This window comes from Saccostrea echinata, unplaced genomic scaffold (genome assembly GCF_033153115.1).
Source record: "Saccostrea echinata isolate AGI-Se365-2 ecotype Australia unplaced genomic scaffold, CSIRO_AGI_Sech_v1 ptg000029l, whole genome shotgun sequence".
Taxonomy (NCBI): domain Eukaryota; kingdom Metazoa; phylum Mollusca; class Bivalvia; order Ostreida; family Ostreidae; genus Saccostrea; species Saccostrea echinata.
Genome location: NW_026889778.1, coordinates 25,694,236 through 25,710,858, shown reverse-complemented (window position 1 = coordinate 25,710,858; position 16,623 = coordinate 25,694,236). Strand labels below are relative to the sequence as shown.

General features: G+C 31.9%; 1 protein-coding gene across 1 annotated transcript; it reads left to right on the top strand.

Moving 5' to 3' along the window:
* Positions 1-60: 60 nt before the first annotated feature.
* LOC133195742 (tafazzin-like) lies at positions 61-16,431 on the top strand. Its single transcript, XM_061331667.1, has 8 exons — positions 61-343; positions 6,785-6,916; positions 7,317-7,529; positions 8,225-8,266; positions 9,711-9,773; positions 10,214-10,266; positions 14,778-14,852; positions 16,117-16,431. Exons 1-8 carry the CDS (start codon positions 226-228, stop codon positions 16,213-16,215), a joined length of 795 nt encoding a protein of 264 aa, XP_061187651.1. The 5' UTR covers positions 61-225; the 3' UTR covers positions 16,216-16,431.
* The last annotated feature ends 192 nt before the right edge of the window (positions 16,432-16,623 follow it).

Below are 16,623 nucleotides of genomic sequence, written 5' to 3'. Positions count from 1 at the left end.
ATTTGGCAAAGCCAAAGGCATCGGGTTTGCTATTCGATAAATTCTCGGTGACTTTCCGACTGCTCGATTCACGTTAACACGAACAGGGCATGGAGGTAAACAATACACAATAAGTAGGTGTTTTGAAAACATCGGGCGATGGCACGACAATCCCTTAAATTAATTCCATAAATTTTATGTAAAGGAAATTCACTTCTTCCCTCGTCGCTTACTTAAAAAATCAACATGCCAGTGAAATATTGGTTGTTTCCTGATGGGAGATCACCTGTTCGAGCGAAGCTTTGGAACTGGTCATCCAACTTTGTGTGTGGACTTGCAGGGGTTGTTTGCAAAGTATATTTAGGTAAGTGTTGTTTACCACCACTTTCTTTGAATGTTGTCAGTGTGTTTTTATATGTAGAAACAAAACAATTTATGCAGTTGTGACGTTGTACATTTCATAGCCAAACTTGTTATTGTTTGTCCAATGGGCTACAAGTGGTACTAGTATTAGAATGGAATGAACCCCTTTGAGCACACTTTTGGAGAATACAATTGAAGTTGCATTGCAAATATTTAACCCTCAATTTAATTATAGATCTTATTCAGCTTTAATCTGTTAATGTGTCTTCAGCACCCCCCCCCCCAAAAAAATAATAATCCACAAAATGAACAAAAAATCAACACAGTATTCTCAAATATCTTTTTTGCACTTTGATTAACTGGGTCTTTAGGACAGTATTCTTTTAAAGATAGATAGTTCTAAATAATTTAAGGTCTATGCATTCTACAATGATATCATAACAAGGAGTATTAAAGTTATTTAGTCAGCTTCAACATATAGTATCTTTAGAAGAAGATATCCATTTTTAGTCAGCAGTAAAATGTACAGTGCCAGTGATAAAGTGCATTAGACAAAATCAAGAATATAGTGTGGCTGTTTTATTTAGCATTATAAAGTGCTGCTGCATACTTATTTGACAAGAGAAAATTATATGTTAAATGAATTAGATTATTCAGTATTGTTTTAACATGTAAATGGACCAAAAAAAATTGTTAAATGAATTAAAATATTTGTTAAATGGACATACAAAGATAATGTCACCTTTGGCACAAGTCCCATGGACGAAAAGAAACAAAACATTGGTTAACTCATGTGTATATAAATCTGATCTGGCATTACAGATTGGTCAAGGTTTTTCTTGTTTTTATGAAAGTGCAAAGACCAGGATAATCATGCGAAAGAATTTTTGCCCATGGGGGGATATTATTGCATGATAGTATTGTTGTACGGTATACATTGTGATTTATTTTTGTACTTATAATCTTGATGATTATTGACTTAAATTTTCCTTGAATTTTTTTTAAAGTTCAACAAAAATATGTTTTTATTCTTAAGTTTTATTTATAATACCTCGATAGGTTTATCTTTTAGATAGTTCAAGAGAATCTTTGTAAACCTTCTTGTGTATTTGCCCAATCATGACATCAAACTATTCACCATGTTCAATGGATGGATTAATTTGTTTAAGTAGATACAAATTTATTTAATTACTAAATTAAATGAATTTAATAAATATTAAAATAAGATCAATGACATATAAGCCTCCACTTCAAAGATATTATTTTATTTGGAATCAATTATGAATTACACATTTTAAATCATGCTATGGAATAATTATGATTAGTCAAGGAATATCTTTTTACACCTTCTTACTTAGTAAATTATTTTTGTTTAGTAAATGACACCTGCATTTGTGTACAGAAGTTAATAAAAAAAATCATGAATGTCCAGATGTCAGAGTTCTAATGTACCTTTCAAAGTTTAATTAGTTTTAAGAGGCATTTATATGTTTGTTGATAATAACTTGATTAAACACATTAAATAATTGTAGCTTTAAAAATGGTCTTTGAAGTGGACAAGAAACTCTTAATATTATAAGTAATGTATACAATACTAATATCAAAACTTGCTACTTTTGTCAATGACATTAATACAACAGTTTCTGCAATGTTTATCTTTGCATTATCAATCTTTTATACAATTTGCTGCCTGCAGTGTAATTGAATAGTAGTAAATGCAAAGTTTACGTGATTGTATGTACAGTTATGCTGCCTATACCTGTTTCTGCACATAGATGAACTTCTTTTTTTGTTTAAGTGACTGAAAGGTCTGGGCCTTGACACAGCAGACACTTTTTTTTTAAGAAAAGAAAAGGTAAACATGCCATAATTATTGGGTGGGAGTGACAAACTTGTCAGAATTGTTTTGTGTGTGAAACCTGATTTTTTTTTTATAGCAACAGAATTACACCAGACAGGCCCTTAAAGGTATAAGGTTAAGGGTACTCTTAAGTCTTCGCTGTCCAGTGTTTATTTGTCTGAATGTTCACCGTCTGGTGATTGCAAAAAATTTTGGACAAAAATAATAGAGAACATAAATATTGTGGTATGTCGGCATATATATTCAATTTCATCTGCAACATTTCATCGGGTGGTTGCAGTTTATGGACGGTGATGTTTGGTATTGAGTTACGAAGTTGATGAATCATTGTACACAATAACTACACATCATGACATGTATATGTACAATAAGACATGTCTAATCAGGATTTTGTGTATTTCAATATCTTGCCTATTTCATATTTTGTTCAGTGAATTCATTGTTAAAAATGTTATCATATAAATCTGGAAAATTTCTATGGATCCAGTGGTGTCTGGATAATAAATTAGTTTTACTCTGTTTGTGTCATTACCATGATCTCTAAGCATTAGTTTTCATGAAGTTCAACTATGAAATAAATAAACTGTAGAGCAACAGTATCGGCATGGGTATGAACTACTCAAGTGTTCCAATCACTAAAAAACTTTCAGGCTGCAGAGCATTTCTTTCTTACACTATATTGGCTTGATTGGAGTAGATTTACAAATTCTTAGATCAGTTAGTTTCTAAAGAAGTGTCAGTAGTAAGTGAAATTTTAAGCACTGATTGAGTGTGGAAAAGAAATTATGAATAACAGGAGATTCACCATTGAAATATATATTTAAAAAAATAAATTAAAATTAAAGAAATTCCCTATTAAAGAAATGCAGAAATGTTAATATGATCAATGGTAACACTGTTGAAATAAAAGTGACACTTCTACAAAATAAATCTTTTCTTCATCATGTTCATATTATCCATGTTTTTATGTTGTGTTTTTGACAATGTTGATGGTAACGTTTATTATGTAGATTTCTAATCATATGGGATGAAAGGGAAAAGATGAATACTATTAATAAAAAAAAATTTACATCATTATTTGTGAAGTTCTTGAAGATCGAGTTATGAATAAAATTGTTTAGTTTCAGTACTTTCCATCTCATTTCATCACATGGATGGATGTGGTAAGAAGAAAGGTCTCACTTAGTTCTAGATCCCTGGAGTAAGGAGTTTATCCCAACATCTGGGGTTTGAATCCCACAGTGGGAAGTGAGAACTTCCTCTTCAAATACGACAGTATACACCAGAGAAAAATGTCACAGTAGATATATTTTGCCGTGAAAAATATCCCTGACTGCTCAATGGCTGTAAGTGCTAAGTACAGGTCTAAATCTGCAGCCTTCTAATGGCAATTGCTGGTGTCCCAAAATGAGTGAAATATTCTCCAAGGGACATAAAGCAAACAAAAAACTTGTAAACATATTCAGTTTCCTCTCTCAATTGCTACATGCAGACTTTGACCTGCAGTGTTAAGGAGGATAATGACCAATGCACATAGAGTCAAACCTAGTTATCTCGAACTTGATGGGACCAATGAAAAACTGAGAGATAAATTCTGAGGATTCAAGGTATTAAGAATAAAATACTTAAAGAATTAGAAGTTGGGACGTCTAGATCACTTTGACATATCCATGGTATTCGAGATATCAGTGATAGAGATAGAGAAGTTCAAGTGTACTTTTAAGGGAGATAAATCTAAATATTGATAATTTACTAAAGTACAAGGTATGGTAACGGTCGAATCTGGCCCCTTATTTGATGTAAAAATCGGAACACAGTTAAAACTGTGATAGTTTGTTGTCAAGAACTTTAAATGATGCTTGTTTTAAAACCAGCACTCATTTTGATTCAAAGCTTTCACGGAGGCCATAAAGGGGTGCAGAAGTGTGAAATTTTCCTGAATTTCCTCAATTCTGGTGGAATTTCGTCAAATCTAAGATACTTTTCACTTCGGGAAACATAGAGCACAAGCTTGCATGTCTGAAATTTTTATACACAAGATGCATCTGGTACTAGTGTATGAAATATATAAATTTGGTAGATAGGCGAGCTTGTGCTCTATGTTTTCTGAAACAAAATGTGTTGTAAAATCAATGAAAATTTATATAAAAATGAGAAAATTCGGAAATTGACATATTTTCTGAACTTCCTGTGACCTCTGTGTATCCCATAACTTAGAACCAATACTCATTTTGTGGTAGGGGTGACAACAGGTTATCATTGATAAACTATTGCCTCATTCTAAAAGACACCCCAAACCAGGGGCCAAAAAGGGGTCTTAGCCTATCTTGTCCTTTATTGTATAAAATTTTCATCTACAACATTTAATGTTTTGTCTTGTATACTTAATAACATAAAGTTAATTTTTTTTTTTAATGTCTCTATCTCTTGCTAGAAAAATGACAATCCATTTCAGTGACCAGTGGGTCATTCGACCATAAGGTGTTCTGTAGATAATTAAATCCCTAATTGACCATTCCTTGATCAGCTCTTGATTGGGTTAATGTCATACTTCAACGCAGGTGTGAAATTTGATTCAAGTAATCCAGTACACTTCAGCTTCAATGAACATTCAATTCAAAATGTTTTTTAATACAAGTCAATGTTTTGTTTGATCTTGTACTTACCATTGTTAAGTATCATTATCAGGTGGGAATGAGGTCTTAAACTGCTTAAGTCTTATTTTTCAGATTATGAAATTTTGTGAAAATAATTCTTTCAATAATAAAGCACAGGCTTGTTAATATTTTCAAATAATTATCGCCATACTTAAGTACTAGAAAATCAGAAATCAGAATGTATCTTTTTTCTTTCTTAAGATTTCTCTCTTTTATGAATTGTTAGTTTAAAAATATGCTGATTCCTGAATATTTGCAATAGTCTCTTTATGAAGAATTTTCCCCTCTTTTTATGTTTTGCTATAAAGAACAATTCTATCTCATTTTTTAGAATAGCCTAAGTATACTTCTGTGTATTTGGTTCAAGTAGTTTGCCCAGAGAGAATGAATTGTAAAACTGGCAAATTTTTCTAGAATGAGATTTACATGCATTACCATGTTTTACCAGTGTAATGATTTCAGGAGGAAATAAAAAGGAAATCAGAAACAAGATGTGTTTTTGAAACACTGATGCCCTTGTATGGCAACTTATAGCAAAGGTTAAACTTTCTCAAGAGCAAATCAAATATGTTGGTACCCAAAGTAAGGTCTTGTCTCAAGGAATATACATGTGAAATATGAAAGCCCTAGCAGCAACCATTGAATAGATATGGAAAAGGTTAAAGTAATTCAAACATCAAGGTCAAGGTCAAATGGTCAAAATTAATGGTGCCTAAGGAAAGGCCTTCTCACAAGAAATATACAGGTGAAATATGAAAGCTGAAGCACCAATCATTCAAAAGTAATGACCAAGGTTAAAGTGTTTCAAAAGTAGGTCAAACTCCAAGGTCAAGGTCAATAAATTACAATTGTTGGTATCCAAAGGAAGGTCTTGTCACAAGGAAAAAACATGTTAAATATGAAAGCTCTAGCAATAACTTTTCAAAAGTTGTATCCAAGGTTAAAGTTTTCGAAAAGTAAGTCACAGTCCAAGGTCAAGGTCAAAGGGCCAAAGTTGTTGGTATCCAAAGGAAGGTCTTGTCACAAGGATCATATGTGAAGTATGAAAGCCTTAGCACCAACGGTTCAAAAGTTATGGCCAAGGTTAAAGTTTTTGAAAAGTAAGTCAAAGTCCAAGGTCAAGATCAAAGGGTCAAAGTTGTTGGTATCCAAAGGAAGGTCTTGTCACAAGGATCATATGTGAAGTATGAAAGCCTTAGCACCAACGGTTCAAAAGTTATGGCTAAGGTTAAAGTTTTCCAAAAGTAAATCAAACTCCAAGGTCAAGGTCAAAGGGTTAAAGTTGTTGGTATCCAAAGGAAGGTCTTGTCACAAGGATTACATATGCTAAGTATGAAAGCCTTAGCACCAATCGTTCAAAAGTTATGGCCAATGTTAAAGTTTTTCAAAAGTAGGTCAAACTCCAAGGTCAAGGTCAAAAGGTCTAATATGGTGGTACCCAAAGAAAGATCTTGTCACAAGGAAAACACATGTGAAATATGAAAGCCATATCTCCAACCAATCAAAAGTTATGGACAATATTAAAGTTTTTGCGGACAGACAGACAGACGGACGGACAGGGCAAAAACTATATACCCCTGAATCTTCGATACGGGGACATAAAAACTTCATATGAGTCATCAAACTTCATACACTAAAACAATTAAATTGATGAAACTATCCAACTGTGTCATAATGTTCCCTGTGACCTTGACCTCACTATTCCTTACCTACTTAAATAAAGAAGTAGAGACCATTTCTCTTCATGTTGCATTGCTAATGAACTCTGGATGGGGCATTTGTGATGTCCTGTGGACATATTTTTACTGACAACAACTTTATTTGTGTTTTTCAATGAATAAAAATTTCATAGTAATTACAGTTATATAATTGTGATTTAATGTTAATTTTATTTTTAATGTACATGTATTTGCATCTTTTTCAGAACGTTTAAACAGTTGCACTGTGTACAACAGAGAAAAAATGATTGATACATTTGATGAAATGAGGAAATCTGGGCGAAGTCTAATTACATACTGTAACCATGACAGCTGTATTGATGACCCTACGACCCTTGGTAGGCATTTAAGAAATGTTCAGAACTCTTAATACATAACGAGCCCAACTTATTAAGAAGAATCATTTCAGAAGAAAATCAGGGTACACTGGTAATGTATTTGTTTTAGCGGACCATCCCAGTATTTGAAATTCTGTAGTTCTCGGATTGACTGAAAATCAGTATAAACAAACTATTATTTGTGTCAACTTCTGTTAGCAATTCATTAATTATCATTAATTAAAAGAAGGTCATGAAATTCTGAGATATTTGTTGAAATTGAGAGAAGTTGTTTTACAGTGTGTGTAACATATTTTGGCCACGGTCATAATTATCATACTTTAGACAGTGTTTCAGCTGTACAAAATATGAATCCTGCAGATATGTATAAAGACATTTTTTTGCATTTTGCTCCACACAGCCATGATGAAATGGAGGCAGGTAATGAATGGAAAAAGGCTCCGCTGGGTCCTGGTAGCAGATGAGATCTGCTTTACATCCAAACCTCTAGCCCTTTTCTTCAGTCTCGGAAAAGCCATCCCTACAATCAGAGGAGAAGGGATCTATCAAAAACCCATGGATTTCGCTATGGAGAAGATTGATCAAGGGGGTTGGGTTCATGTATTTCCAGAAGGTACTATGATTGTCTTATTCTAAAGCTTAGTGTACTGAAGTCGCTGAGTCAGTGTAAGTGTAATTAAAGGTGTACTATATTCCTTACCAATTTACTTTGGGAAATATTTACTAGGTTGTTTATGGTCTTTGATATACTTTTTATCTTACATCAGAGTCACTTTGTTGAAACATATTGCAGTGAAAATTTGTATGTGAATGCAATAGTAGTAGAGGTTTGTAGCAAACACAGACATAGCAAATTTATTCATATAATGAAACTCCATTTTTTTCACTCTGACAAGAAAATGATAAACCTAATTTTAGATTTTAATTATCCCTGATGTTGCTGTACAGTAATAATGTTTCACTGTTTGATTTGTTCTGATAGGGCTTTCATTTAGAAATACTACTACTCAATATCTATAGTTGTAGATCACAAAAACACTAAGTCTTGATGATATATTTCTTTGGTCAGTTTAAGGTTGAATGAAATTTAATAAAAGTTCATATTATACAGTCCTGCCCTAGAATAGTACATGATCTTAGTTGTTGAAATTCAAAACACATTACATTATGACCTAAGGGACCTTAACACAGTTACATGTAAGCTAGAAAAATAAATTGAGAAATGTTTATTTTATAAACAATTTTCTATTATTTGACAAATTTCTCCTCACACCTGTAGTGCTAAAAGTTAATCCTTTTCTTTTCCAGGGAAAATAAACCTAGAAAAAACCTACATGAGATTTAAATGGGGTAAGTCATTTTTAATTATGTTATTTCTCTGACTGATTTTACAAATTCTTTCTCCAAATAGTTTCTCAAGGTTTTAATGTCAAGTTCAAATGCAATTATTCAACCCACATAGCACATGTAGATATAATCTCCAAATTTCATTGTATTTTCCATCTTAACCAGTAAAATAGCATTATAAGCCAATAAAGAAAATAATAATTTAAAACCTTTTATTAAATTATATTATTAGGTACATGCATTGGAATTCTCATGAATAATTGTTACACTACCTTTTTATGAAAAATTGTTACACTACCCTCCTCTGAAGCAATCTTGTTCCTGTCTGTCATCATTTGTTTGTGAATAACATTTTTGATATTTTACAACCACTAGTCTTTGTATGGAAATTTTGAGTTTACAAAACAAGATGTACAGTTAAACTTTGAACACCATTATCTTGAATACCTTGAACATGTCAAAGTAATTTATAAGTCCCAACCACATTATTTAAGTATTTTACCCTTGATATCTCAAATCCTTGAATATTTCAGAAGCTTTTTTTTCTTCATCCCATCCAGCTCGAGGTAACAAGGTTTGACTTGTATTTGTAAGCAGGAAGTACCATGATTTTCATTTCTGAATCAGTTTATTTTTTAAAAGGTGACTAAAATAGAAGTGGATACAATCACTGAACCTAAATTTTATTTTTTGTTTCCTTATCCCAAACTTGGGCCTAAAGGATATTTGTTCAACATTTTCTGCCAGTAATTAGGATTGGTCCACTGATCAGAAAGAGATTCCCCTTACGTATATTGAAAAAGTTGTAAAATAATGCAACAGAAAATTTCATAGAATTGACAGTCTAGTCAAATGTGAATGAAGAGGAAAAGTGAAAAAAATAGTCATAATAATAAAGATGAAAAGACAATGTTATTTCTTGGAAACAAAGTCATTGGCAATATGGTGGTAATTGCATTCTTTACTCTGGATTTTTTTTCTCCTTTGTACATGTACCTATGTTGTATGGAAAATCACAAAAACACTTACTTAATGTTCTGTAAATTATATTTAATAAATTATTAGAATACTTTTTAATTACATTCAAACCTTGTTATGTTGACCTTGATGGGACCAATAAATACTGCGAGATTTGAGGTTAAAATACGTACAGTCAAAACTCATTATCTCGAACTCAATGGGACGGAGAAAAAAACTTAGAGATATCCAATGATTCAAGATATCAAGGGTAAAATACTTTAAGAATATGAGCTTGTGATTTGAAATTCACTTTGACATATCCATGGTATTTGAGATATCAGTGTTCGAGATACTGAAGTTCAACTGTATTAAAGAAGAAGTGGTGGGAATCTCCAGCTTGCTTAAACAAAAACATGGTATACAAGATACCAATGTTCAACATGCTGGAGTTCAGCTGTATCTGTCTAAATTGAGCCTTTATTTCCAGGAATAGGAAGATTGTTAACTGAGGCTAAGCAGTGTCCCATTGTACTACCATACTACCACATGGGTAAGATTTGTCACATTTTAAGATGGAGGATGATAGGCCTATAAAGCAAAGGTATCTTTCTGTCAAGTATGCACAGTAAAACTCGGTTATATGGAATCCTACTGAGACTTCGAATTTTACTTCATTATAACTGAGATTCTTTATATCTGTATAGGGACATAATGAAAAGATACCTAGGAGATTCATTAAAATTTCCTTATAATCGGGATTTCCTTATAAAAGGTTCTTTATAAACAAATTTTATTGTACATTCTTTTTTTTTGGTACATGTATGTATCTCTGTAGTTTGGTTTGTGGTAGCAAAATATCCTAAAACTGCTTTGAAATCAGAGTTCTAGAGAAATAAAAATCTTTTATTTTTAGGACAGATTTCAAAAGAAGTGAATTTCATGGATGTTGAACATTTAATTAACATTAATTTTCAATCTTTATTTTCACAGGCATGGATGATGCTTTACCAACAAAGACCCCATATATTCCTAGAATTAAAAAGGTATATGTTTTCTATTGATAGGAATGGATGAAGCATTTCCAAATAAAAAACCTCATTTTCCAGAGCATGGAAAGGTATAAAGAAAGGGTTTGCAGTGAATAAAAAGGCACTGGGAAGTGTATAATATTTACACCACTGTTTTACCCTTTTATATTCACCTTTCTATTTAAAATTCTTCATTAACAAAATTACAAGTATTTTAGATTATGTCATTGTATGATCTTTTTGGTTTATTTTCTCATTGCTCTTTGGTTTCATTTTAAGAAATTTCTTATCTTTTTTTTCAACCCTTGGTTTTTATTCAAAAACCATTGCAATATTCAGGTTTTTTTTTTCAAGTCATAGTTATCCATTATATACTCAATATTTACAGATAATAGGTCAGGATCAGGTCAGGCGGGGTCAGATTAGGTCAGGTAGGGTCAGATTAGGTCAGACTGGGTCAGATTAGGTCAGACTGGGTCACACTAGATTAAGATCCTTAAAAAGAATGTGAATGATTTCCTACAAAGCTAGATTCTGTTGAGGGTTAAAAGTTTGAGCACAGTATGCAAATTTCTTGTAATACTTCTAAGCATTAAAGGTTGCTACTGACTAAAACAGAGCAATTAATATTTGTATAATAATATTATATATAATGATATTAAGCCAGGGACCTATTTCCACAAAACTGAGCTATCAGATGATAATGAATCTCTGGAATTTATATACAATTTATCAGTACATATATGATTGAAAATGCATATAGTAGTAAATTTGCACAGTGAAAATATGAATAACTGTACATGTATACAATTTTCAGATATTTATTATTTGTATTTCCTACCTATCCCCCCCCCCCCCCCCCCATTAATCTGTATACTGTAAATGTATTTATTTAGTGTGTACAATATTTAGTGGAAATTGTCCTTCCAACAAGTTAAATAAATTTGATCTAGCCAATATTTGAATGTGCTGATATAAATATATTACACCAGACACTAAGTAATGTACTTTATTCAGAGGAAGCTGCTTTCCGCCAAAGGTGGTAAAAAGAATACACTGCTAAATGTAATACATTTACAGTATCCTGAAACATTCTTAAAACTATGAAATCTTACACAAACTCCCACGTACCATAGGTGACAGGGATTTACCAGTATAGCATTCAACTGATTTTTAAGCCAGTAATACGTACATATCAGGGATGGGGTCAATTACTTTAAAAAGTAATTAATTAAATTACAATTACTTTGACTTTTTCTTCAATTAAATTACAATTAAATTACAGGCTTTCTAAGACATGTAATTAATTAAATTACAATTACTTTGCAAAAGTAATTAATTAAATTACAAATTACATTTTTAATTTTTTTGAAAATTTTTATAATCCTTGTCAAAGAAGATACAGAACATCATTTATTTGTATATAAGCTCAGCCTCTGCACAAACAGTACAAGAAATAATATGCTATAGACATTGTGTATCATTGTGGTTTAATTTATAACATTTATTTACAAAACAATAAGAATCTCTTAAAGAACTATCTGAGATCAGTTTGATGCAGTTTCCACCACACAAAACCTACATGTACACAAATTGCATGGCTTATGATATTTGATTAAAAGTGAGTATTTTAATAGAGTAAAATGTGTCACAACTGTAACCCCTCAAATTAAATATTTCCTTTGAAGGTAACCTGAACATCCTTATTTGCTATTTATGTTGAATAATTTTACTTCATAAATCAGAATTGTACAGATAGAAAATTCATTCATAAAAATCTGTTTGGATGTTAAAATTATTATCAAATTGAAAGTTTTTCTTTTCTAAACTAGCGGAGCATTTTAAATTGAAATAATTATCTCCGTTGGCTTTGTCTTCTAAATCATGGAATGAATATCTCTTTAGAGGAGTTGATTTGTTTTGATTGCAATTTAAAGCTGTGATCTGCAGGACAATTATTTTTTCCAAACAAGAGAGAACTTAATTAATGACACACACCTTCTTTTTCTTTATTATTGATCAAACAACAAAGAATGAAATATAATAAATGTGTGTTTCATAGCTGAATAGACCTAAGAAGGGTGGTTCATAATTCATATTTATAAACATAGATAAAAAAATTCAAAATTTACATAATGATTAGAAAGAAACTAGTTTATTATTTTCAAGCCAATCAGTTAATTATTTGTTTGTAAGCATTGACCTAAGTTTTTGTATAATTGAAGGATTTAGGATATGTTTAACAATAAAATAAAAACCAGTAAAATGGGGAGGTAGTGATGACGATATATCATGAATGTGTATTATATAATGTAATTGAATGTAATTGAAAAAGTAATTGAAATTACATGGTATTTTTTCAGTGTAATTAATTAAATTACAATTACAAGTAATTGAAAAAATGTTCAATTACAAATTACTTCCAATTACTTCAAAAAATGTAATTAATTACAGTCAATTACAATTACTTTTTTCAATTACCCCATCCCTGGTACATATATAATACATAATTATGCTTCCTGTCAGTTTGTCTCTATATAGTCAATACCCAACTATTTTCGCTTAGTGGTCTAAGGATTTATATAGCGTAAGCATACTATGCCGAAATAGAGCACAGCTTCTTTTTCTGAAGAAAATCCGACAGCGCCCATGCCGGGGATCGAACTCACGACCCCGAGATTGTCAGTCTGACGCGCTACCAATTAAGCCACAGACGCCGTTATCTATAGCACTGTATTATAATGTATATAAACTTAGTTTCAAATATTTTACACTAAAAGAAAAAAAAAATAAACAAAATAATTTTTATAAAATAGTATCTTGCAATTTTTTACCCTTCACACAACTAAAATTCTCTGAAACTATCTGTACATGGAACATCCAAATTAAAGAAAAAAGATTATGACTTACATGTAGCACAATGTGACGTCATAATAGGGGTGTACTAACATGAATGTAAGAGGTGATGAAACATTGGAAATGGAGAAAAATATTGTCGTTTTTATACAACAGTCAGCATAATAATAACAATAGTGTTGTACTTTGCATGCACTATGCCTAAATAGTAGTCAGGGTTTGACACATAGTGCACTCGCCTCCGGCTCTTGCACCATGTGTCAAACCCTGACTTCTATTTAGGCATAGTGCATGCAAAGTACAACACTATATTATATAAATATAATAATTGAAATCCAAATACATATGTACTTCACCTTCCAGATGAAATTTGTAGGAAACAGAATTTACATTTATATAGATCTACTAATTATGAAAAGTATGTTTTAGTAATCTGTTTTCTTCATTAATCTGGACGATTTGCAGAAGAACACAAGGGTCTGGATAAAGGATGCTAGACTGTAAACCTCAAAACTTGTATTAATTTAACACTAGGTCAAAAAGAATTATATTGTAGCAAAGGAAATTGGCCTTTCAAGTGAACCTGTAGACTGTGTAGTGTAACAGGAGAGGAGAAAAATGCAATGGACCAGACTGATAAAGTTGAATGCTTTACTTGAATATTTTGAGTTTTGTATATTCAGTTTGATTCAAGAGCAGTGTTCGGAAGATAAATATTTAGTACCTTTCATGTAGCTGTTTTCTATATTTTTTGCCGTTTTCACAGCTGCAATATATATTTGTGAAACCCATAGCAACTGTATACAGGGAAATTTTCGCCCCCATTTTATTTTCGCCCCTTTCGCCCAACAAAAAGGTGGGTGAGTTTAAAACGGGGCAAATTCAAAAAACACAGTATAATTTGTTAAACAGAATTGTGACTTGGAATTTAAAACGGGGCAAAATTGTTTGCAAGTATGAAAGGGGGAAAATAACATGGGGTGAAAATACAGTTGAACTTCAGTTTCTCGAACACTGATATCTCAAATACCATGGATATGTCGAAGTGATTGAGAAGTCCTAACCACGTATTTCTTAAGTATTTTACCCTCGATATCTCGAACCCTTGGATATCTTGAAGTTTTATTTCGGTCCCAACAAGTTCAAGATAACGAGGTTTGACTGTAACCCTGTATACAGCATGTTGTAAAATGAATTATCTTCAACAGAGAAAGAAATCCCAATATTCATATTGTAGCAAAAACAGATAATCCTTATTAGAAATGACATAAAATAATTAGTAAATTTTAAGCTTGCCTCAAATTTTCTCCCTAGTAGAAGTTTGTTTTGATTATACAAGAGCATGAAGCATTTCAAAGCCCCCATATCATCTTCCTTTTAAATACATTGGGATTGTATCACACTTAACAATTAACATCAGATTTGATGTTACCTTAAAGATTTACATGAAATTGCAAGAGTAATCTCCCCCACCTTGCTATACATCTTTAAATTACTCAGTTTATAATTAAAGAGACTTGTGTTTACTGAAATATTAACAAAGCCATGACACTTGCTGTACTAGAAGTTACCCTAAGGATTCTTTAAAATGAGCATTGATGAGTACGTGCCTGTAATATGGAGGGGGGAAAAAACAGAGAAATTTAAATATTAGATACTTTATTTTCCAGAAAATCACTATTTTAGTAGGAACTCCTATAGACTTCACAGAGGAGATAGAACGCTTACGACACAAGATGACTGCAGTAAGTATAGAAAATTCTGTACAGAGATCAAGCTATTTAAGTCGCCTGATCTCAAGGCCCAAGTGACCTTTTATATTTAATGTTTGTCCATTATCTTTAGTAGAGTCTTGTTTTCAGCTTTTTCTCAAGAACCAGTGGACCAGTTTCTTCTAAACATGGCACAAAGCATATCCTTAGACCTTTCATCATGGAGATTCATGTTCAAAAAAGAGGCCAATTCTTATGTCAAGGGGGTTAATTAGGGAATAAGGCAACAAGGGTATGGTTATTAAATAAATTCTCTGGTGAACCACTGAGTCATAAAAAAAACTAAACCTATCTGAAAGCTTCCTTACATAGTGTAGATTCAAATTTGTTGAAATCATGATTCCTGGTGCTGGTGTGGGATCAAAGTTTTACATTGTAATATATAGGTATTCATACAAAGTGAAATAACTCTTACAAACATGGCTTATGACAAAAAAGGCACCTTTGATTGAAAGTGGATAACAAGTTTATTTGGTTACATAAGAAATGTGATCCAGATCAATTCAGGAATTTATTCCATATACCTAAGGTTGTATGGAATACAATGTACAATCCAGAGTAATTCCTTGTACACCCTTGATTGGATCTGGAGAACTTATATTTCTAGGTCATATCAACACTTTCGAAGTCACTGGAAAAAATTACAGTGCAAAAACATCCCTTTCCTGCAATGTTGACAAAGCTGCAGGTATCTCACTGCACAAATTTTGCTATGGACCAAATATTAGTTGTTATAATAATTTAAGAATTTAAGGTCATAGATGAAAGGTCAAGGTTATGGAAAGACACAGTTTCTCTCTTCACTGATTTTGCTCAAGGCATAATCTATACAATGTATATTATTGCTGTGGCCATAACTTATGTTTTGAAAGACATTAAACAGGCGTGGATCCAAGAATTTTTTCCGGGGGGAGGGGGGGTCCACTCCAGTCAAAAAAAATTTCCAACCCAAAAATTTCTTGACAAGCAAAAAAAAATTTTTTTAAAAATCCCTTCCCTATCCAGAAAAATACTTGAGAAGCAAAAGAATGAAAATTCCATTTCCAAAACGTGAAAAACACCTATTTGGTGGTAGTGATGGTGGGGTCCACACTTTTTATTTGCTTCAGTATTATAATTTTAATACCTCTGCAAATTCCAGGGGGGAGGGGAGGCCGAACCCCCCCCCCCCCCTTAGATCCGCGCATGTTAAAGTTCATGCTTAACTCAATGATTGACAAGAACTTTTCTTTTTCAGACTGAACTCAGGAAACATTTTACAGACATTCTCCAAGAAAAACTCTATGCTCTTCGCAAAGAGGCAGAAGAACTTCATCAAAAACACAAAGAAAGTTGACATCTAGAAGACAGTTAATTAAAGTGGATCTATGCAATGTGGATATTTATGTATCAGATCTTTATCTATGTACAGGATTGAGCTAGATCTGTATGTTTAACATTTTATTTAAAAGTTGGACAATATTAATATCTAAACATCAGGATATGTTTTTTACCTTTTATATGTACAAATTACTTTTGCATAAATATATATTCATATGATTTTTTTTTTCTTTATATATTTGAATGATAGTTGATGAATGATTATTTAATAAAGAATGAATAGTATTGAACCTGATTCCAGTATCAAATGAATTTTACGATGTACATCATAAGCCTATATGTATGTTTAGAACAATAGTGAAAGTTATGGTTTTGACAGAGTACATGTAATACTATATAAGCGGAATTTTAGCGATTTATCCAT